Source organism: Castor canadensis, chromosome 14, assembly GCF_047511655.1.
Source record: "Castor canadensis chromosome 14, mCasCan1.hap1v2, whole genome shotgun sequence".
In the NCBI taxonomy this organism is placed as follows: Eukaryota; Metazoa; Chordata; class Mammalia; order Rodentia; family Castoridae; genus Castor; species Castor canadensis.
In genome coordinates, this window is record NC_133399.1 from 39,352,971 (window position 1) to 39,376,794 (window position 23,824).

The 23,824-nt window shown below is 49.1% G+C and overlaps 2 protein-coding genes across 3 annotated transcripts; both read right to left on the reverse strand.

The window, feature by feature from the left end:
• Positions 1-467: 467 nt before the first annotated feature.
• Positions 468-9,446, reverse strand: Znf556 (zinc finger protein 556). The gene is made up of 4 exons (XM_074053442.1): positions 9,225-9,446; positions 5,251-5,377; positions 4,210-4,393; positions 468-3,345 (listed from the first exon to the last, which is right to left on the reverse strand). Exons 1-4 carry the CDS (start codon positions 9,225-9,227, stop codon positions 2,391-2,393), a joined length of 1,269 nt encoding a protein of 422 aa, XP_073909543.1. The 5' UTR covers positions 9,228-9,446; the 3' UTR covers positions 468-2,390.
• A 4,151-nt stretch (positions 9,447-13,597) lies between these two features.
• Znf555 (zinc finger protein 555) lies at positions 13,598-23,728 on the reverse strand. Of its 2 annotated transcripts, XM_074054321.1 has the most exons (5): positions 23,616-23,700; positions 18,829-18,894; positions 18,550-18,676; positions 18,037-18,220; positions 13,598-17,545 (listed from the first exon to the last, which is right to left on the reverse strand). In XM_074054321.1, the coding sequence occupies exons 3-5, from the start codon at positions 18,581-18,583 to the stop codon at positions 15,982-15,984; spliced, it is 1,782 nt and encodes a 593-aa protein (XP_073910422.1). In that variant the 5' UTR covers positions 18,584-18,676; positions 18,829-18,894; positions 23,616-23,700; the 3' UTR covers positions 13,598-15,981. The 2 variants fall into 2 exon arrangements, with proteins under 2 accessions (XP_073910422.1, XP_020026369.2); XM_020170780.2 differs by lacking the exon at positions 18,829-18,894 and having other exon boundaries at positions 13,599-17,545; positions 23,616-23,728.
• Between the last annotated feature and the right edge of the window lie 96 nt (positions 23,729-23,824).

Genomic DNA, 23,824 nt, shown 5'->3' on the forward strand with positions numbered 1-23,824 from the left:
ACAGAGTGGAACACTGTGCCTGTGGCCTTAGTGGCTGTAACTGGTCCCCAAGCTGTGAGCTGCTCTGGCTTCCTCAGAACTGATCTGGTTGGTCAGTGTGTCCAAGCACAAAACGCTGCTGGGAAATATGGAAGGCCACTACCTACGTCCACACTGGGTCCCAGCTACCAGCGTCCCATCTCATAAGCACGTGTGCCATGGACTCACATCTTCACCTTTGCAGAACTGAGGCTGAACCATGATTTTACCTTCGTGCTTAGGGAGACCAATCACTGTCAACGCCATGAATGCCCTAGAGACATTATGGGGACAGTGATTAATGCAGGCTTAGTGGCGTGATTATAAATGAATTGATATCCACTGTCCTGCAGTGTCCTTTCCCGGTGAACTCTCTTGTCACAGTTTATTTTATTTCACTTGGACTTGATGCTACTAATGATAAAAATAATAAGTTTAATCATAACAAGTTTAAGTGTATTTGCGTCTTTTTCTACATTTTAATAGATTCATTTGATACTTAAACTGATAAAAAGCATTATTCACCTTTTTATTATAAGTTAATAAAGAGTAGTTTGGCTCATGAAATTGAGTAATTGCTTCTTCCAAATGTCATGCATGCTGGGGTGTTACAAAACCCTAACATGGAACCACACAGAGAAGGCATCCTGGGAAATGTAGTTCCTAACCTTATACATGTTAATACGGGACAAGCCCCAGAAATTTCTCCCTTCTGATTTCACTTGTGATATCAAAGTGTCCCTTCTTAATTCAGACATACTGGGCAGTGCCCAGCCAGAAGCAAGAGCAAGCAGAACAGGTGAAAATGCATTCAAATGAGACTATACTTTTCAAGACCTACGCATGCTAACAAATTTGTGCCAGCTATTTATTACCCAGCAAAATGGAATTACAGCCCTATGGCTAAAAATTAATTATTTGAGAACACAGACCTATGGTAGAATAGAATACTAGTATAAAAAATGGGCTAGGGGCATGACTCGAGTAGGAGAGTGCCTGTGTAGCACGTGTGAAGCTCTGAGTTTAAACCCCAGTACCACCAAAAGCTTTTTCCATTTTCTCAGTAAGATACAAAGGTGGAATACACGCGACAGGGCAGGTGAAACCCCATTTGGAATACACCTGGCCAGACAATGCCCGTGGGTCATTGGTCTGATAGCCCCATCCTTCAGAATAATAAAAAAAGATATAAAATTACACTTAAAACACAGGTACCGATGGCTCACGCCTAAAATTCTAGCTACTCAGGAGGCAGAGATCAGGAGGATCGAGGTTTGAAGCCAGCCCAGGCAAATAGTTTGAGACCTTATCTCAAAAAAACCCTTCACCAAAAAAGAGCTGGTGGAGTGGAGCAAGTGGTACAGCCTGCTTAGCAAGCATGAGATCCTGAGTTCAAACCCCAGTGCCACCACCAAAAAAAAAAAAGTGAGAAAAAGTAAAACTTACATTTAATGCAAGTTAAAAATATACTTCAAATCACCCATGTGAGCAACACACTTCAAAATGGAAAACGACTGTTACTAAAAAACTCACTATATAAAAATTTATGTCATCTACAGGAGCGTGTCCTTAGAGAATCTCACCTCAATGTTTGCAAGAAAACTAGAAATTCATTTGCTGGGGGTTTGCTTTGAGGTTGAGGTCCTTATGGAGGCAACTTTTATAAGATTTCTCTCCTGGTGTGAAGGTTCTCAGCAATTATACATGAATTAATTTGCATCAGCTTTCCCACACCGTATCTTTGGCCCTGGCTTGGTGGTCAGGCGGTCCACCGCTTGAGCCACACCCCAGCCCTTTTTGCTTCATATTTTTCAGATAGGGTTTCATGTTTATGCCCAGGCCAGCCTGACTGTAATTCTTCTACTTAAGACCTTCTGTACTGTTGGGGCCAGCTTGGCTATTTTCCTGGGATTTACTGTGTCTGGTATTCACCTTGGTTTCCCTACTCTGAGTCTACAAGCAGCGTTCTGCTAGCTCTGCAGTGTTTCCTGTAACTGTGACCGCGTTCTGTAGGAGGTGGGGGACAAACTGTATTTAACCCAGCTCCCGACACAGATCCGGGCTCAGCGCTTTGAGAAATTACCTTCCGAGTCCGCTAGCGTAATAAACTCCCTGCTTCCTGTGAAAATGGTCGCGTTGACTTTGTTTCCTTCGCCGTTTCCCACATTTCAGCTGGAGGTTGAGAATGGGTTCTAGCTAACTTCTTCCCAGGGCTGGCCTTGAGCGGTGATCCTCCCAGTCTGTGCCTCCTGTATAGCTGGGATTGCAGGCGAGCATTCGGTGCTTGGGGCATACTATTTATAGGACTCTTCTCCTGTGTGGCGTGTCGCCGCGTGCCCTTAGAAGGGCTGGGACAACTGAACTCCCATTTCTCACTCGGCTAGGGCTCCACTCCGGACTGCACCTGCCGGCTCTGGGATGGACGAAGGCGGGTGGGAGGCTTCCCCACGCTGCCTACACCTGCGGACTGCTCTGCACCGCACGTCTTCGCGTGCACGCGAGGCCGAGAGACCCGAAGGCTCCTCACCTGACCCCCGCGCGTCGCGTTTCTCCGCAGCCGCCGCGTCTGCGCAGTTGGAGGAAGGGGGTCCCGCTGCGGGCTGCCGGCCGCAGTTCCCCTGCGTGGGCCTCCTCGGCGCGTGCGTCCTCGCGTGCTTGTGCAGGGACGAGGGCCAGGCGAAGGCCTTCCCGCACGTCGCGCAGGCGTAGGGCTTCTCCCCGCTGTGCCGTCTCACGTGCCTCTGGAAGGACGCGAGCCAGCCGTAGGCCTTGCCGCACTGCGCGCATGCGTAGGGCCGCGCGCCGCTGTGTAGGGCCGCGTGCACGCGGAAGGACTTGGGGCAACTGTAGGCCTTGCCGCACTGCGCGCATGCGTACGGCTTCCCGCCGCGGTGCGTGAGCACGTGCGCGCGGAAGGACTTGGGGCAGCTGAAGGGCTTGCCGCACTGCGCGCATGCGTACGGCTTCTCCCCGGTGTGGATCCTCGCGTGCTCGCTGACAGAATAGGCGCGCAGGAAGGTCTTCCCGCACACGGCGCACGCGTGCGGCTTCTCCCCGCTGTGCGTGCCTGTGTGCATGCGGAGGTAGGACGGCCGGCTGAAGGCCTTGCCGCACTGTGCACACTGGTGCGGCTTGTGGCCGGTGTGAATCCTGCGGTGCCTGTGCAGGGACGACGAGTGAGTGAACAGGCCGCCGCACTCACCGCACTCGTAGCGCCTGCCAGCATCGGGGGGCGCCTGGCTCAGCTTAGCATCCAGGGTCCCGGGCAGGGCACCGCCGCGCCTGGTCCGCCTGCGCCCCCCACCGAGGTTCCTCGCCACGTGAACTCTGCGGAAACGGGCAGCAAGTTACCAGCGGCCTGTGTGAGTCATCTCCTAATAGTCATTAATGGGAGTTACAAGTGCAGTCTTACGGTGGCATCAAGGTTTGAACTCAGAGCCTTGCATGTGCTAGGCAGGCACTCCAGCACATGAGCCACGCCCCCAGCCCTTTTTGCTCTGGTTACTATTGGGATAGGGTCTCACATTTATGCCTGGGCTGGCCTGGACAGCGATTCTCCTACCTACACTGTACTGGGGTTACATGCACGTGTCTTGTTATTTGGGATTGAGTCTTAATAACTTCACTTGTGCTGGCATTGAACCACGATCCTCCGGATCTCAGTAACAGGATCACAGGTGTGAGCCACCGGTCCCAGCTAGGAGAGAACCTTTGTATTTTTTAAAAAGTTTTTTTTTAAATGGTGCTGGGGTTTGAACTCAGGGACTACCCTGGGTTGAACAACTCAACCAACCCTTTCTTGTGTGACTTTTTTTTCCGAGACAGGGTTTCTCGAACTATTTGTCTGGTCTGACTAGGAATCACAATCCTCGTGATCTCTGCCTCCTGAGTAGCTGGGATTACAGGCATGAGCCACCAGTACCAGGCTAGAATCTTTGTATTTAATGAATTAAAAACATACTTGCCTGTGGCCTGGCACTGGTGGCTCACGCCTGTAGTCCTAACTAATTGGGAGGGATGGAGTTTTGAGGCTAGCTTGGGCAAATAGTTTCCGAGACCCTATCTTGAAAACGCCCAGAACAGAAAGGGCTGGCAGAGTGACTTAAGTGGTAGAGAGCCTGCCTAGCCCTGTGTTCAAAGAAAAAAAAAGAAAAAGGTTTTCTCCTGGAATCCTTTTTTCTTGCCACTCACCTCAAATGTCTCCTCTGCTTTTTGTGCTTATCTTTAATGCTATGGACTTCCCAATTTTCCCCTAAAAGAGACGCCCAGGTGTCATTTCTTGTGAATCGTGCTATCTTCTGCTTATTGGATAATTTTTCTCCAAAAAGACCCTGGTGAGAAATGGCTGTATTGGTTTGGGCTTGATTCTCATCATCTGAAACAAAAAGAAACAAATCTTAGGTGTCAGCATTGTGAGCAAAGAAGGGAATTCAGGAATTTAGCTGCGTTGTGACTTCATTACTAACAGCCACAAAGGAACATGGCAGACAACTGAAAACAAGCACAGAAAAATCATCACACGAAATGACAAACCTCTCTGTGCCTTTGTGGTAGTCCATTTTTCTGTTGCTATAGCACAGTACCAAGACTGGTTAATTTATAGAGAAAAGAGGTTTGTTTGGGCTCCTTGTTATGAGGCTGGGAAGCCAAGATTGGGTAGCTACATCTGGTGGACTTTTGTTTGGCAGTACTGGGATTTGAACTCAGAGACCTCTGCTTGCAAGCCCAGCGCTCTACCACTTGCGACATGCTGCATCCATTTTGCCTTTAGTTGTTTTTCAGGTAGGGTATTGTGCTTTTGCACAGGATCGCAGGCATCATCACCAAGCCCAGTTTGTTGATGGACATGGGTTCTTGTTAACTTACTACCAGAGCTGGCCTTGAACTGCAGTCCATCTCTGTCCCTTGAGTAGCTGGATTTGCGGGTGTGAGCCACAACACCCAAATCCCAACTCATGAGTTCTGAGCGACATAATTAAACCATATGAGCTCTTAATGTGACCCAGATCAGAACCCTAAATCTTTAAACACAGAGGAAATAAAGACACAGTAGTGTAATGTGCAGATTTTCCTGTTACAGAGATACTCTGTTTTAGCTCTGTGACAGCTGTGACCATGTGTCTTGCTAACCAATGTACTTTGCATGCCCACTGCAAATCTTTGAACAGCCTGAGATAAACAAGAAATATTTATGCTCTAAATAAACGAATGAACAGGTGCTGTGGCCCTCACCTATTGAGGCCAGGTTCCGGAAGTTCTCCAGCATGACATCTCTGTAGAGTTTCCTCTGAGCCTGAGTCAGCAAAGCCCACTCCCTTGCCGTGAAGTCCACAACCACGTCCTCAAAGACCACTGAGTCCTGCAACAAACCACATGTGTGTGCAGTAGGATGGTGACATGCATGGGGACTGGACATAACTCATAAGATGTTCACATGTGATTCTGTGTCTCCTGACGTCTGTTTATGTCTTCTGTCCCTGCTCACTTCCTGTGCAAAAGTGTGTATGGGTTTGAACTCGGCCTCATGCTTGCTAGGCAGCCACTCTATTGCTTGAGCCATTCTGCCAGCTAGTTTTGTTTTTCTAGGTGGGGGTCTCATGGTTTTGCCCCAGCTGGGCTCACACCACTATCCTTCTATCTATGTGTGTCTCCTAGCTGGGATTACATATATGCACCACCACACCTGACTTATTTGTTTAAATGGAGTCATCCTGACCTCTGGTTCCTGAGTAGCAGGGATTATGGTTATAAGCCACTGTGCCCAGTCCCAGTTTTTCTTTTGACAGATAAACACTGTGTATGTTTAGAATGTGCAGCATAATGATCTGAACATATACTCTGTGAAGTCATTACTACCATCAAGTGAATTACCAGCCTTCATCTCACATACTTTAAAAAATTTGGTGGCAGAGAACACTTGAGGTTGTAGATCATGGCATGCTTCAGGCATGAGGTATTACTTCTTGTCACCACATTGTACACTGGGTTTCTAGAACTTATTTTTTTGCAGTTACGGGTTTGAACTCAGGGCCTTGCACTTACTAGGCGGGTGCTCTGCCACTTGAGCACGCCTCTGCTCTGAAATGCTTTCATCTTACAAATTAAAATTTGTACCTTGAGTAATACCTCCCCAGTCCCCAGGCACCATAACACTCTGCTTCTTGGAGTGTGATTCTTTCTGACCCGCATAGGTCAGATCATAGAGTATCTGGCTTTTTCTGTCTGACTTATTTCACCCATCTTATTCTCCCCTACATTCACTCATGCAAATGTCAGCAATTGTCCTTTTTATGGCTGACTAATAATCCATTGCATATATGTGCCATATTCTCCTTTATCCTGTGCCATATCTTACATCACTTCAAAAACACCAAACTTCTGTATACATTCCTACTGTGTCTCTTCCACAGTCACACTCCTCTTTTTTGCAGGGTCATCATAGCCCAGAATGCACTGGAGACATGAGAGACATGTTTTTTTTTTTTTTTTTTTTTTGTCTTTTCTTTTTTTGGTGCTGGGATCGAACCCAGGGCCTCATGCATGCTAGGCAAGCGCTGTACCACTGAGCTACATCCCAGCCCGAGAGACATGTTTTTTAAAAATTCATTTTATGACTGTTGATTTTTTTTCTTTATTTTGGCAGTGCTGGGTTTGTACTCAGGGCCTCATGCTTGCTAGGCAGGTGCTCTACCACTCAAGCCATTCTACCAGGTGACCTTCAGTTTCTTGTGACAAATACTATTTAATCTCTTTCTTGCAGTATTGGGGTTTGAACTCAGGGGCTTCACCTTGAGCCACCCCACCAGCCCTATTTTTGTGAAGGGTTTTTTGAGACAGGGTCTTGTGAACCATTTGTCCAGGCTGACTTCCAACCGTGATCCTCCTAAGCTCTGCCTCCTGAGTAGCTTGGACTACAGGCATGAACCACTGGTGCCTGGCCTCATCTATTTTCTTGCTGCTGATGGCATCACTCAGGACTACATGAAACACAAGTTCAAGCCAGGATGCTTAATGACTGAAAAATACAATGAGTGGGCTGGCAAGTGGCTCAAGTGGAAGAGCACCTGCCTAGCAAGTATGAAGCCCAGAGTTCAAAGGCCAGCATCACCAAAAATATCCACAATGAGTGACACCAGGTTTTCTCCCTCAGCGACCACAGGTTCCCCAGGGCCTGTGGAAACCCAGCTGGCCTTCCGTCCAGGACATTACAAGTGTACCAGCACTCTTGCTGTGGCAAGACATTTTAGGGAGAAATGTTCATTTTGACGTGTGCTGTTCAGCACCAGGTGGTACTGAGCAGTGGAGCTCAGGAGAAGGAGGAAGACAGGTGCCTTCAACACCATTCTGACATCCGTGAGCGCCAGCATGCTGCGTGCCACCGGAACATGCCTTTGACAAGAGGCCAGAGCACCCGCTTCACCACAGTCTTAAAGGCCATTCGTGGGCTGTCTTCACCATGACAAATGACTTGAGAGTCCCACACTGCAAGTGAGGTCGCTGAATTCAGAACTTCTTGTGAATTTGCTCATGACTACAAAAGGAAATGTGGCTACGATTCCAGATCGAATCATAAAGGTGTCAGCAAGGCCGTCCTCAAGAAAGAGACTCCCTATCTGGGTGTGGTGCGATGGCGAGCCTGCACTTAGCCAACTCCGGCACCAAACAAAAAAAAGAAAATCAAAAGGACACTTCCCTATTTCAAATCCCAGGAGGCAGGGATACCCCACAAACTGTTGGACAAGCTACACTACCCACTTCTGCCACTTCTTTGTCCCTTGTGGGTCACATGAGCCCAGCCCCTGAGCCTGGGGACCAATGAGATGCAGACTCTATTCCTTAGTCTCAAGACATCCTCAGCCTATTGATGACATACTTGGAAAGCAGAAGATGGCCACCATGCTGCTGTTCTAAGGGTACAGTTCACCTGCTCTTCCCAGCAGCGACCCGATGCAAATGTCCATCCTATTTATGTGGGAGGAGGAGGAGCTGCCTTGTCACCTGCTTTCTTTTTCTGATGCTGGGTATTGAACCTAGGGCCCTGTCAATGCTATGCAGGTGCTCTCCCAGTGAGCTACACCCCCAGCCTCTTAATTTTTTTCCTTTTATTTTTGGCAGCACTGGGGTTTGAACTCAGAGTCTTGCACTTGCCAGGCAGGCACTCTACCACTTGAGCCACACCCCAAGCCCTTTCTGTTTTATTTTTTAGTAAGTTTTCTTGTTTAGCCTGGATGGACTTGGATCGAGATCCTCCTATCTACTGTTCCCACATAGCTGGGATGACAGGCATGTATCACCACGCCCAGCCAGTGGTTGAGAGGGGGGTCTCATGAACTGTTTTCCTTGGGCTGGTGTCCAACCATGATTCTGATCTCTGCCTCCCAAGTAGCTAGGATTACAGATGTGAGTCACCACACCTGGCCCAAGTGGCATTCTTTAGGCCAAGCCCTGGAATGCCACTTGTCACCACTGAGAAGAAAACAACAGATGTGAGCAGATTAACTACGTACCAAAAAAAGGAACAGAAAAAAACGCACAGAATTTTTAACAAATGGAATACAGGACTAGAACTTATTTCCCCCAAAATTCGCCTCTTTCAAGCCTCTGGAACTCTTATTCCAACAGTGTTCCTTAAACATATGTGACATTTACTGAAAGCTCAAGTAACCCAATACATCTTTTGAAGGTGAAGAAGTCAGGGAGGGCCAGTGCTCAACTGGCAACCAACTTGTCTGACTCAAGGTCATGTCCGGCCACTACCACGTGGGGCACGCACCCCCACCACCTGTTCTCTGAGGCGCTCCCAGAAGAGCCGCCAAGCCATTCTGGCAGGTGTCCCCGCCAGACTCCCAAGGGTGTTTTCTAGGGTGGGGTTCATGTCTACCTTGCCTGAGAACCCAAGGGCGCTTTTGCCCTTCTTCCTCACCGTTCCATCCCGCCAGCTCAGCTGACTTCTAACGATCCCCCAAGAATAAGCCCTTGGTGGGGAAGCTATGCAGTGCCCGAGGGCTCTGTCACGGGAGGAGGCTGTGTCCAGGTCCCCAGGGGCCCCATGCCCAACCCATTGGAGGCGATGAGCCAGGGTGGAGGCTCTCTGCAGTCCCGGGGAGAAGCGAGGACGGATACCCGGGTGTTGTCCCCTGCTACCATCAGACATAGGCTCAGGAGACTAGCGGCTCCCACCCCCTCCTCCCCTACGGGGCACTCACCATCCTCTGCGGCTCGGGCCACTCCGGAGCATCCTCCCCACCGCCCCACGTGAGGACTCGCTCGCTACTGCTGGGGGCCGCAATGTCCCGCCCCCAGGCCTTGATTGGACTGCGTGCGCCTCCTGATGCCAGCAGCTCTGATTGGACACTTCTCTAGGCCCCGCCCAGCTCCTGCCTTTGGAGAGTTCAGCCTTTGGCCAGCCTCCTTGCATCAGGCCGGTGGGTCCCCCCGATGTCCACTTCCTCAGATGAAAGTGGCACTTGTGGGTTAGCCACAAAGCTGAGCGCTGCGACACGTGCTACCCATGTGTGTTGCTCCTCAGTGTGTTGCCAGATGCAGTGACTCCATAGCAGGTCCCACCTCAACTGACCAGTGTCCAGCTATTGAGACTCTTGAAATCAAGTGAGGGATTGGAGGGCGGGGTGGAAGTTCTCCATCTCATAACAAGGAACAGCTCAAATTCTCATTTTCCAGTTCTAGACGCCTCTCCCTACCACTGGTCTCATCTGAACTTTTTGTACAAATTCTTGAGCCATTAACAATAGCGGAGTCTGGTACAGTGTTCATGCCTATAATCCCAGCTACTCTGGACGCAGAGCTCGAGAGGTTTGAAATCCGCCTGGGAAAAAAGTTAGGGAGGCCCTATATCAACAAGCAAGATGGCGGCACACACTTTTGATCTGTTATGTGGGGAGCCATGTTTAGGAGAGTAACAACCTGAGGCTGCCCAGGCAAAAACTGGAGGCCCTACCTGAAAAATAACTAAAGCAAAAAGGGCCGACAGCGTGGCTAAGGTGGTAGAGCACCTGCCTGGTAAGGGCAAAGCCCTGAATTGAAACCCCAGTGACATAAACACAAAACCCCAAACAAAAATAATCATCTGGTCCCAACACCGCCACCAGCCTTGCATGTGAGACCAACAAGTTAGGACACAGATCTTAGGGGTATTTCACTTCACAGTTTCCAAATATAAACTCACATCACACGTCTACTTACTGAAGCCAAACCTCCAGAGACTAGGTTCCGCGTGCAAATTTCTGAGGTGCACATGGACAAAGAATGAACGGAACAGAGTCTGTAGGGCAGAGGGGCCCTGCCCCCATCCACAGAGGCTGGTCCCTATCCTCTGACCAGGGTATTCAGTTAAATGGTCTTTTTTTTTTTCTCTTGTGGCACCGGGGTTTGAACTCAGGGCCTCTAGCTTGCTAGGCAGGCACTCTTACCACATGAGCCCCTCCTCCAGCCCTCTTCTTGTGATGGGTTTTTTGGAAATAGGGTCTTGCGGAACTCTTTGGCCTGGCTTCAAACATTGATCCTCTGATCTCTGCCTCCTGAGTAGCTAGGATTACCGGTGCGAGCCACCAGCACCAAGCTTTTTGCTTTTTAAAAAAATGTTTCAGATGGAGTAGCATTTTTGCCCAGGCCCGTGTTGGACACGATCCATCTCCCTACGCCTCCTGTGCAGCTGGGATGAAAGGTGTGCACTACCACGCTCAGCTTCAAACTCAGCCTTTTTTGGCCTGATTTATTAGAGTTGCAGCAAATTGCTGTGGTTAGAGGCTTGACAAGGACAACTGTCCCCACACAGAGTTGGTGTCCACTTTCCATGAGATTACTCATTGGCCAGCCATGGAGAGTTAGGTTTTCTTAAAGGCGCCTCCCGCTGCATGTGGGTAGACAACCTGGAAGGGATTCACATTTAATGGAACAAATGAGGCTATAAATTAACATAGTCTCTGACATTACTGAAATATTTGGAAAGATGCCACAAAACTCTGCTGACATATTTTCCTGGCTGTCTCCCATGGCCCTGGATGACTGAATGCAACTGCCTTTCCAATTTCTGCTGCTGGTCTTAACTCTTACTATGTTGCTTGGCCAAGTGGTTTTAAAATCCACACTCAAAATTCCTGTTCAATTAAGTGAGACACAGCACATTACAGTGACTGATCAAACACTTTGGGGAGAAACTGTAACAAGTAGGCTGACTTCGTTTTTGATGTTGGACCATGGATGGCTCCTTGCCCTTCTTCCCTGCCTCCCCACGAGTGCCACCTGTCCTGTGACGGTGGGTAGGAGGGTTAGACCTCACCCAGCCCCAGCCTCAGTGCACTATCCAGTCCTGCCCGACAGTCTCTGCTTCCCTCAAGCCAACTGGACCAGCTGTACCTGTCCTGACCATCTGAAGATCACATGATCCAACTATTTATTACACTGTCGGTGCATGTGCCATCATCAGTGTTGAAATCCAAATCCTCCTTGAGTGGGGTTTGTGTAACCTTCAGAGCATGGGGACACGGAAAGTATTTCTGGGGTGAAGGATGTGAGTTTAGTCCTGGCACCCTGAGAGGACAATGGGCTTAGGACATCCAGATGCAGATGATGCCGATTAAGTGGCTTGAGAAGCACTGAAGCACCCCAGGGAGTCACAGGCAGTAGACTCAAGTGAAAATGGCATGGCCTCTGACCTGTCAGTTCTCCTCCAATGTGGGATCAGATTAGATTGACAGGGACATATCATCTTGGCAGTGAGGAAAAGCCTATTGGGATAAAGCTTATCCTGACAACAAGGGACCATTTAGAGACAAAATGTTCAGACAAGGTGTCAGAGGAAGGTGTCAGACTCCAAATGGAGTTACTTGTGCTAACCCTTCTAAAAATCACTAAAGCAGAGAGGTTGTGAAAGCATGGCTCCTACTCACAGGTACGTGATGTTAACACCCACACCTGTCTACCTTTCAAATGGACAGGAAATCCCACCCTTGCCTTTCTCTCACCTGGTATGGACACTAGGAACCCATGAGAAACATGAGGGCATCCCACGCATACTTCTGCTAAAAGGCCTCAGGATTACCCAGGCATAGAGATAGGAGTGGAAGGAATGATTTCTTCCTCCTTAACCTACAAAATCCTGTTGGCAGAGGTGGCTGCTGCCCAAGACACCATAGCCAAACTCTCACAGGCTTACATAGATCCATTGACCCTCTGATGGCTGGGGTCCTACAGAACAAGAGGGCTTTAGACTGGCTCTCTTCCACACAAGGGGGGACCTGTTCTATGCTTGGGGAAGACTGCCGGTTTGGGTTAATAGGTCAGGACTAGTTCAAACTAACCCTCCAAGTCTCTCAACTTAAAAAACGAACCACCTGAGGATGGAACTCATGGGCAAATAGCTGGTCATGGTTATCCTGGCTTCTCCCCTTCTTGGGACCACCAATACCTTTTTTACTCCTTTTCACCATTGGCCCTTGCCTAATTAACCTTCCAAGCAGATTTGTTTCTTCCCACCTCCAGGCTATAAAGTTACAAGTGATGCTAGAAGGTGGGTTCCATGCCCTACGGCATGACCAACCCAGGCCTCTTAGCCCCCAGACCAGGCTCTTGTACAGCTTTATTCTGGCATTCAGTTAGCCCCTGCTCCATAATCCTTTGACAGAACAGCAAAATCACAGACAAGGACATCTCTGCACTTCCCAACTCCGGCAGTTACAAGAAGCTGAGATCTCTGCACCAATTAAACCAGGATAGGTTTTGTTGATCTGTTGGGGGTGGGTGTGGAGGGTCCCCTCCTTCCCTTAAGGAGACATGCTGGGGGCAAAATACCAGTAGCCTGGCAGGATGAAGAACCAGAGGCCAAGAATGAAAAATACTGGAAATACTGAAAATACTGGGGGTGAAAACCAAGAGCACAGAAAGTTCCTGCATGTGAAAATCAAACCAAGATCTGAGGCAGAGAGAACCAAGTATGAAGGCCTGCAAAGAGGATGGCCAATCAAAAGTAGCCTGACCTAAGGCCCAAAACCCACACTAAATCCTTGGCATGGTTTACTCCCTTGTCTAGCTGTCTGCTGTTGCCCCCTTTAATGTTGTCCTAATAAATCTTTGCTTTTCTTAAAAAATGGTATAGCCTCATAAGAGAGCACAGAGCAACAAGTGTTCAGCTAGATGTGGTGGTGCCCACCTGTAATCCAAGTAACTTGGGAAGCAGACACGGGATGACTATGATTTGAGGCCGGTCCAGGCAAAAATGTGAAACTTTACCCAAAAAATAACAAGCAAAAAGAGCCGTGGGTATGGCTCAAGGGGTACAGAGCCTGCCTACCAAGTATGAGATCTTGAGTTCAAACCCCAGTTCTAAAAACCCAATATCCAATAGTAGCTGGGCTCCAGTGAGTCACACCTGTAATTCTAGCTACTTGTGAGGCTGAGAGTAGGGGGATCGAGGTTCAAGGTCAACCCGAGCAAATAGTTTGTGAGAACCCTGATCTTCAAAATAACCTGAGCAAAATGGCCTAGAGATGTGGCTCAAGCAGTAGAGCACCTGCTTTGGAAGCACAAAGCCCTGAGTTCAAGCCCCAGTCCCACATACAGATACACACACAAAGATAAAATTTACACAGCAGACATATCCCTGTCTTGTACATGCCTGGTACCACTGATTTTAGATGTATAATGCTTATATTTTAAAAAATCACAAACTTGGCTTTAAGTCCATAATTGATCACTCTCTCAGGAAGTGGTAACTACCCGCCAACACCTGCTTTTTGGACTTTTGGCCTCCAGAACTGAGACAAAAAATTACTGCTATACTAAACAACTCCATTTTTGGACTTTGTTATGGTAACCCTAGGAAATTTACAGTATGCAACAAAGTTGAAAAGTAAACAGACTACTTCTGAGATGGAAATACCGGTTTTCACAGAAAGAATGCATTTTTTGTGGTGCTGGGGTTTGAACTTAAGGCCTGTGCTTGCTAAGCAGGCCCTCTACCACTTTGAGCAACTCCACCAGCCCTTTCTGCTGTGGTTATTTCTGAGACAGGAACTCACATTTATGGTAGGCTGGCCTGGACTGATCCTCTTGTATATACGCTGCCCATGTATTGGGATGACAGGGGCATGCCGTCTACATGGATTTTCATGGTTGAGATGGGGGACTTGTGAACTTTTTGCCTGGCTGGCCTTGAACCGCCATCCTCCCAGTCTCTGCCTCCCACGTAGCTGAGATTCTAGGCGTGAGCCGCCTCGCCTGGCTAAGCATGCACGCTTTAATAACACAATCACACCTAACAAATACATGTTAAGGAAGTGCGTTCGGCACAATGCCAGAAGCCTTCCAGCGCCTCTGAGGACAGTATCTGTCCTCACGTACGACTTCAAAGGCAACAAGCTAAGTTTCATGCAGGGCTTTTCATGTTTTCCTGGGACGCTGCTCTGATGGTGGAGTGAGGATTACAGAGCACTGGCAGTGTTGAGGGCAGAATTTACAAATGTGTGAAGACAAGAAAAGGGTTGGGAGTGTGGCTCAAGTGGATGAGTGCCTGCCTAGTGAGTGAGGAGCTGAGTTCAAATTCCAGTCCTGCCTCCAGCATTTCTAGAGGAGACCAAGCATCGCAGATGGCACAGCATGGCAATGAGGGTCAGTGGCATGCAGGGTGAGGGGTGGGAAAATGCAGACATTGGGTACCAGGCCCATATGCATTGTTACGCCAGATGTGTCTGTTCAGAACCACACCTCTGACCACATGGACATCCAGCCTGTCTAGGGGATAGTCCAGACTGGCCTGGCCAAGAACCCAGAAAAGAGGCTATGGCTGGCGTCCACAAAGCCCCTTCACACCCATCTCCCTCCATTTCCTGTGGCCCCCAAAACTCAGTACGAGTTTCTTCACTGCTTGCTGCTAGATTCCAATATGGCACCCTCTCGGGAGAGGATTCTTGGAAATTCCATCGCTAATCTTACCCACACCAACAAAGCTCAGTGCATAAGCGTCTCCAACTCTAGGTTTCCCTGTCACACCACAGGTGTCTCAAGTCCAAGCCTAATGTCCAATTAAGATCATAAAAAGGATGAGCAGCAAGTCATAACACTCAACACAAGACTACATTCTTGAAAGAACTTGCAGAATTACAAATTTTGGCTAACTATTGTTAGGAAGAAAGTGGAATATGGCTCCTTTTGCCAAGAAAAACTAATTAAAAATTATCTCTATAAGAAAGGTGGAAAATAGCCTATAGCTACAGCCTATAGCTGATGCCTGTAATCCCAGCTATCAGGGAGACAGAGAGCAGGAGGATTATGCCAGCACTGGGGGCGGGGGGGAAACTTGAGACCCTAACTAAAGAAAAAAAAAAAGCTGGGGAAGTAGCTCAAGTGGTAGAGCAACTGCCTGGCAAGGGCAAGGCCATGAGTTCAAATCCCAGTATTGCCAAAAAAAAAAAAAAAACAGAAAATAGAATAGATAAGTGATGCCTTCGATACTAAGTCAGTTAAAAAAAATCTGGATAAATGCCAGTCTCATTGTTCCAATAACCATTTACTTAGAGAACAATTTAAGACTAGAGGGTTGGGGGTGTGGCTTAAGCGGTAAAGCGCCTGCCTGGCCAATGGGGGGCCATGAGTTGAATCTCCAGTACCATGAAACCAAAAAGGAAACTAAATAGAAATTAAAACTATGTGCATTAAAAAATACACTTCAAATTAATCCATGAGTCCAACACACTATAGATATGTTTTATTTATTGAATTGTAAGAAAAAAAATTCCTTGTCAAAAAATATACATACTCGCTAAGAGTATTTAGAGATTTTATTAAAACAAGGTCTCACTATGTAGCTCAGGACGGCCTGGAACTCAAGATCCTCCTGCCTCCACCTCCTGAGTGCTGGGATCACAAATGCAGCCAGTACACCCAGCTAGAGAATTTTTTGCCTAAATGCTTATTTGTAAGTGGACCACACGCTCTCTGCGTCTACTTTCAGGACGAGGTTTGCAGAGGCAGTGTCATATTTACACCTCTTCCAAGACGGCTGTCCTCGTGTGTGTGGTCTGGAACAGTGTCCACAAGTCCACTCGAAGGTGGATACCCAGGTTTGCGGGCCCAGTGTGTATTTCTGTGTGTCTTTTCGGCACTGTGTATTCGTGTGTGTCTTCTCAAGGATGACGAGCAGCTGAAGGCTCGGGTGCACTGCTGGCACTGATGGGGTTTCTCGCCAGTGTGCAGTCTCATGTGCACTGGTAATGACGACGGCCACTTGAAGACTTTCCCACATTCCTTACACTTGTAGGGCTTCCCTGCAGTGTGGCTTCTCACATGCTGCTGTAGCAGCTCGGGCCAACTGAAGGCTTTACTGCACTGGGGACACGCATAGAGCTTCTCTGCCGTGTGCCTTCGCATATGCTTCTGTAAGGAGGTGTGGCAGTGGAAAAACTTCCCACACAGCTTGCACCCATAGGCCTGGTCCTCGGGATACATTGTGACATGTTCCCGGAAGCAGGTGGCCAAACTGAAGGCTTTCCCACATTGCTTGCACTCATAGGGCTTTCCTCGAGAGTGTGTGTTCACATGTTTGCGTAAGGATATAGGCCAGTTAAATGTTTTCCCACACTGCTGGCACTCGTAGGGTTTCTCCCCCGTGTGCACCCTCACGTGTCCTCGGAAGGATGAGAGATTACTGAATGCTTTCCCACACTGGCTGCATTCATATGGCTTTTCTCTGACATGGGTTCTTTCGTGTCTCCGAAAGGACTGGGGATAAATGAAGGTTTTCCCACATTCTTTGCACCCATAGGGTTTCTCCCCAGTGTGAATCCTCTGGTGTCTCTGATAGGATTGGAGATATATGAAGGTTTTCCCACACTGTTTACACTCGTGCGGCTTCACCCCAGTGTGCGTTATCATGTGTCTGCGAAACGCTGTGGAGTAGCTAAAGGCCTCCCCACATTCCTTACACTGATGCGGCTTCTCTCCAGTGTGCGATATCTGGTGTCTGCGGAAGGTGGAGGAGTAGCTGAAGGCCTCGCCACATTCCGCACACTTGTAGGGTTTCTCTCCTGTGTGCGTGATCAGGTGTCTACGGAAGGTTGAGGAGAAGCTGAAGGCTTTCTCGCATTCCGCGCATTTATAGGGCTTCTCTCCAGTGTGGCTTCTCGTGTGGCTGGTGAGACCTGAGTTGTCGATGAAGGCTTTCCCACATTGCTTGCACTTGTAGGTTTTCTCAGCCGTGTGAGTCCTGATATGCCGATTGAGGGAAGAAGTCCGAGGAAAGCTTTTCCCACACCACTGACACACGTGTGGTCGCAGGTGTGAACCACAACTGGACACCTGTCCCCACTCCTCGCACTGGTGTGGCTTGTGTCTGGTGTTAATTGTACTGTTACTCTTGAGGGATGTGTATTGCATGGAGACTTTTCCACGTGTGCTGTGTTCACCCTGATGGGCACCAGGAGGGATTTTCTTGTACACATGAAGGTCTGGGACCTGGCTGGGGGCTGCTGTACATCCATGATTATTTCCCCAGAGTCTCTCCACCATGGCATTTCTATTAGAAAGAAGCGTACAATGAGTGCTTTGATAATAAAGATGTATTTTTTTTTTTTTTGGCACTGCCGGGGTTTGAACTCGGGCAGGTGCTCTACCACTTGAGCCACTCCACCAGCCCCTTTAATTTTCATTAAAAAGTATTCTATACTATTTTCAGAGTGTATAAGTCACTCTGCCATCACAAAGACAAAATCCCTGACTTCATTAAAGGATGAACTTATTTTGGCTCAGTTTCAGTTTCAGAGATTTCATTCTATCATAGTAGGGAAAGTGGTGTAGAGCAAAGAGTTTCACATCATGGAGGCTGGGATATGGTGGGGATGGGGGGAGACAGAGAGAAAGAGAAGAAGAAGAAGAAGAGGAAGAGGAAGAAGAGAAGAGAGAGAGCCAGCCCAGGCTGGCTTTGAACCGAAATCCTCCCTAATTTCATGCCACAGTAAGAATCTCCCTTAGCCAGTGGCTCTCTCTTGGCTTGTTGAGTACACTCACCTCGGATGGACCCCCTGGTCTGTGCACTGATCTTCAATGCTGACATCTTCCCCAGTGGTTCTTAACACAGAGATCCAGGAATTGTGTCTGGTGAACTTTGATATTTTAGGTTCCTTGGGTGTTTTTTCTCCATAAATGTCCAGTTGAAAAAATGACCCATTGGTCTTAAACCAAGCCTTGTCATCTGAAAGCAAAAGTGAAGAAACCCTTCACCCTTGTGAGCCAAGAAGACACTGAGGGGTTCCACTGTCTCTGAACATCACTGAGCACAAAGGGCCAGAATGACAAGCACAGTGAGATTCTTGTGGGTTATAGAACCCCATCCACTGGGCCCTGGAAGCCTCCATCCACAGCGGCAGCACTGTGGGGTTTGCTCTGAAGAAGGAAAATCTGATTAGGACACAGATTCTGTTGTTAGTCCAGGTGTGACTGTGCCCACATTATTCCCCGTCTATCCCTTTCCACATTCCCAGTCTTGGAACAGGCTGGCAATGGAAGCACTGTCTCCCTCACCTACTGAGGCCAGGTTCCAGATGGTCTCCAGCATCACATCGCTGTAGAGTTCCTTCTGAGCACGGTCCAGCAAGGCCCACTCCTCCAGGGTGAAGTTCACAGCCACATCATCAAAGACCACCGAGTCCTGCCATGTCAACAGACAGGTGAGAGTAACTGCACAGGAGCAGCACCCAGTGCATACACAGTTCAACAAGATCTTGGGGTCCCCCGACATCAACCCTGTGCCTCAGGTGTCACACCTCTTCCTAGCTATACCTCACTGCACTGAACTCACACCTGTATTTTACAAAGACCACTTCAAAGTCCTCTATATCCAAAGTGTTCAGACCACATTAGAGATACCTAAGAAATATTCGAGTGAAACAAACATTTCCATTGAAGGATCATCAGTCCTGATTACACAAACTATTTTTGCTTCATTCCCACTGCATACCTCTTCTCTTAGCACTTCAAGGACTGCAAGCCCAAACCTGGAGGAGGTTTTCAGGGATGGAAGCACCCTGAAAGCAGGGTGTGGTGGTACATGCGTGAGATTGGAAGGACTGTGGCTTGAGGACAGCCTAGACAAAAAGTTCACAAGATCCCCTCTCAACCAACAGCCAGATGTAGTGGTGCACACCTGTGGTCCCAGTTACACGGGGGCATAAATAGGAGGATCACAGTCTATTTGCCCAGCCAGGTCTGGGCAAAAATGCAAGATCTTCCTGAGAAAATCACCAAAGGAAAAAGGGCTGAGGGCGTGGCTGAAGTGGTGGAGTACCTGACTAGCAAGTGGGAGGCCCTGAGTTCAAATCCCAGTACTGACCAAAAAAATTTGGTAAGGTAAAAATGATACCTCTGCACACAAGAGTGGTCTCACTAGCTGGAGGCACTAGCTGTTGGTTAATGAAAGAAGAAAAAAAGTGCATCCAGTGATACTTTTGGGTTTTGTTCTCTCCTCTAGGTAGGAGAAAAGAGGGCCCTATGTTTCCAAAGGTGAGCTTTGGGTGGGAAAAGAAATTGTGGAAAGTCTGCATTGCATTATGAGGGGAAAAAAACCAAATAAGTTTCCAGGGCTGGAAGAAAACATTAGGTACTTGGAAGAAAGAATGGTGGGGCCAGTGCAGCCTTCCCCTCCTGTTGCCACCCAGCCAAAGCCTCCTGTTCAGCCATGATCTCCCTGGGCTACTGGCTGATGAATGCAGTCAGGCCTTGGTGGTGAGTAGCACTGCATCCCCAGAAGATGTGTCCATGCCCTACCTACCCCAGCACCTGACAGAGTGACTTAATTTGTAACTGGGGTCTTTAAAGACATAAACAAATCAAGATGCATCCACTCGGGTGGGGAGGGTTGGAGTCATGGCAAGAGGAGAAACAGGGCCTGGGGTGCAGCTCAGTGCCGAGCAACTCTTGCCTAGCACAAGCTAGGCTCTGGGCTTAGCCCCAGCATTGCAGAAAAGAGGAAGATGCCACACAAAGACAGAGACACCAAGAACCTTTATAAATGCTGGGGGATCACTTCAATTAGTGTTATGAAAAAACAAAGAGAAGGGGTTAGTGAGACACAACTTCCTTGCTCTTTGCCACTGCATGGGTTCAAACCTAAACTCTAAGTATTGGAATAAGACAGGCCAGTGGCTCATGCTTGTGACCCTAGGTACGCAGGAGGTGGAGGCCAGGAGGATCAAAGTTGAAGGCCAATCTGGACAAAAAGGTAGGGAGACCCCATCTCAACCAACAGGCTAGGCAAGTTGGCTTACATCTGTGGTCCAAACCACACAGGAGACATAGGTAATGGGATCACGATCCTAGGTCAGCCCCAGGCAAAATCTTGAGAACGTTAAGTGAAAAATAACTAAAGCAAAAAGGGGTTATGACTCAAGTGGTGGAGCTCAAGTGTGAGGCCCTGAGTTCAAACCCCAGTACTGCTAAAAAAAATAAAAATAAAAAAAGAGGTTAGATCTCCAGAACTAATTTTTACCATTGGAGGTGGTAAAGATGCAGGTGGAAAAAGTGGGAATGTCTTAATGGAGTTACACTGTCAGAGTTTTAAGTAGCAGCTTTTACTTTGTCAATGTGCTCTTAGGAAAACTTTCTTTTTGCGGTGGTGGGGATGGAACTCCAGGCCTCCTGCATGCTGGGCAGGTGCTCTCGCACTGAGTTGCATCACAGCCCTGGAAACTTATTTCTGATTTTGCTAAAAAGCTGATGGCGCTCAGGTCACATGTGCATTTTTTTTTCTTTTTTAAGGATGAATTGGGTCTCAATGTTGACAAAACATAAAGGTCTTCAGAAAGAAATTCCTGCTGTCAGCACACCCCGGGACCCCAGCTGGCTGGCCCTGCAGTGTCTCAGCTCCGCTGCTGTGGAAGAAAAGCCCCAGTGTTTCCTGGAATTCTCACCCAAGAACCTGTGCTGCCTGGACTTGACCCAGAGCGCAAACCTGACATGCTCACTCCGGCTGCCCGGGAAGCAGCCGTGGCTCGGTGAGCTGGCCGTGGACGTGGGGAACATCGCAGTCTCCAGACCTCTTCCTCCAAAGGCCCGGAGGTACTGCACGTTGAGGCCGCAGCTCCGTGTGAGGCGGGGCTGGCTTGCCCTCTGAGGCAGCCATGTGCCGAGGTCCTTTGCTCTGGTTTGGTGGCACAGGCTGGCCAAGCCCTACCCGACCCCAGCCCGGCCCTGGCGGGAGCATCTGGAATGATGTCACCTAGCCACCCTAGTAGTTCGCACCTCCTGAAGGGATTGTCCCCAACTGCCCGCAATGCTTCCCAGGCACCAGCTGCAGAGCCTCCATCACACCGGATGCTCTGGCTAAGGGGCAGCAGTGGGGACCCCAGTTCTAGAACTTTCCAGCTGAACACCTGCAGGTGTCATCCACACAGGTGTCATGGATGACAACACTGTCAGAGCTTGTTTGGTCCACACTGAGAACCCCAGGACCAGGGGCTCCACAAGGAGTGCACACTGGGGACCCTGTGAACCCAACTGCCTGACCAGTGTGTCCTGTGTGGGGACACTAACCACTGTGAGCTCTGTGCTCCCAGGGGACTGTGTGTGCCCTCTGGGGCTTCCTATGTGTGCTTTCCCCACTGGGATTCATTTCAATGAAGTGGGGTGTCTCTGGTGAAATCTGCTTGTTTTACATCAAAGCTGGCCTTCTGTTCAGGGTATTATTTTTTAGTGTTTGTCACCTGTACATATGTCATTTGTATATATTTTATGTTATATTTTATGTGTTATATATATTGATTTATTATATATATTTATATTTTACAATAGAAAAGTTTTAAAACAGTTCATATGACTTGTCTGTAATCATTTTAAGTGCTGAAGAAAACTATTATATATATATATGTATATATGCATATATATTTTTTTTTTCTGTGGCACTGGGTTTGAACTTAGAGTCTACACCTTGAGTCACTCCACCAGTCCTTTTTTTGTGATGGGGTATTTTTAAGATAGGGTCTTATGAACTATCTGCCTGGGCTGATTTCGAACCTAAATCCTCTTGATCTCTGCCTTCTGAGTAGTTAGGATTACAGGCATGAGCCACTGGTACGCAGCTACCTGTGTATCTATATATTTCACAGAGGTAGAAACATTAAAAACCATTTCTTGGCATTATTTTTGCAGTACACATTGTTAGGTGAGCACTCAACTTGAGCCATGTGCTCGGACAATTTGCTTTAAGTCTGTTTTTCAGATAGGGTCTCAAGGTGACTTTGTTGAATCTGGCTTGTAACCATGACCCTCCTACCTCTGCCTCCAGGCTTGGGCCACCACACTTGGACCCTATTTTTGTTTTATTTTGAGACAGGGTCTTTCTAGGTGATGCAGACTGGCCCCAAATACTTCATCCTCCTGCCTCCTCCTCCCAAAGGTTGGGATTACGGGTGTGAACCACCACACCTGACTCTCACTTTCATATTTTTAACCTGAAATCCACTCCCTTGGGAATATTTTACCTTATCTTCCAGTTTCTTTCTCTTTTTTTTTTTTTTTTTTCTCCGCAGTACTGGGAACTGAACTCAGGGCCTTCACCTTGAACCACTCTACCAGCCCTTTTTGTGTGTGTGTGTGTGTGAGAGAGAGAGAAAGAGGGAGAGGGGGAGAGGGGGAGAGGGAGAGAGGGAGAGAGGGAGAGAGAGATGGGTTTTTTTCAAAATAGGGTCTTGTGAACTATTTGCCAGGCTGGCTTTAAACCTCGATCCTCCTGACCTCTGCCTTCTGAGTAGCTGGGATTAGAGGCTCTCCCAGCTCTGTTGATGAAACATGTTACACTGGCTGAAAAATCCAGGGTCCAACAGGAGAGTAAGTGTTTTTATGGAGACAAATGCAGAGAGGAGCACTACTGAACTGACCCCAGGGTGAAGTCCAGCCACTCTGTGCCCCAGACATCCACATCCCCCTGCTCATTCAGTAGCTTCCTGAACAGCGCCCCTGGCCCGTGTGCTGGCTGCGTGTCCCAAGTGCATTTTGCTTTTGAAGTCCCCACACTCCCTCCCGAGCTGGGTTTCTCTCACCTCTGCACTTGGTTTTCCCATTTCATGTGGCTGTGAGTGACAGGGGCCAGGGACCATTTCTGTCCCTGTCACCTTCCCTCCAGCATCCTGTAGGTCACAGAGGACTGATCCCCACTGAGTCTGCAACAGGGAACACCGGGCCCAAGGGTGGCCTTTCCAGGGGACAGGGCACCAGGCCACCCCACCCCACCCCGTCCAGGGAGGACCCCGCGGGGTGGGGGGGCAGTGGGGGCCCGGGCATCCCAGGCGGTGCTGAGACCACAGAGCGGCCAGGGCCCGTCGCAGGGATGTCGTGCGTCCTGCGATGTCGCCTTGGATGACACCGGAGGACAGGAGGGGCACGGGGACCTTACACGGGGCTCCGGCGCCCTGGGTAGAGGGGACCCCCGGACACCGGCTTCCGACGCCGGGGGCCTCGCGGAGCCCAGAGTGCCCGCCCCGTGCTGGCCACCGGCAGACTGAGGCCGAGAGCCCGGCGGCGGACAACGGGGGCCGGAGGACCAGGCCCGCTCCCACCCCGCCCTGCCCGGGCTGGGGCTCCCGCCCGGCACTCACCATCCTCCGCCGCTCCCGGTGCCCAGGCCGTCCTCCCCGCGGCCCTGCCGCCACTGCAGGTGAGCTCCGGGATGAGACGCCTGGGCCCGCCGGAGCAGCGTCGCCCGCCTTCTGCCTTAGATTGGACAAGGCTGCCGACGTCTGTGCCCTGATTGGGCAATTACCTGACTCCCGCCCCTCAGCGCTCCTGATTGGCTAATACTCAGGGC

Bases quoted from the DNA above. Each gene is read 5' to 3' on its own strand.
- Znf555 (XM_020170780.2), bottom strand. The intron at 18,221-18,549 runs GTGAGGGAGACA...TTTTGCTTTCAG, and splicing joins CTGGAACCTGGCCTCAGTAG to ATGACAAGGCTTGGTTTAAG. The intron at 17,546-18,036 runs GTGAGTGTACTC...TCTTTCTAATAG, and splicing joins GACCAGGGGGTCCATCCGAG to AAATGCCATGGTGGAGAGAC.
- Znf556 (XM_074053442.1), bottom strand. The intron at 4,394-5,250 runs GTGAGGGCCACA...TTTTTGTTTCAG, and splicing joins CCGGAACCTGGCCTCAATAG to ATGATGAGAATCAAGCCCAA. The intron at 3,346-4,209 runs GTGAGTGGCAAG...CCGTTTCCGCAG, and splicing joins AAGCAGAGGAGACATTTGAG to AGTTCACGTGGCGAGGAACC.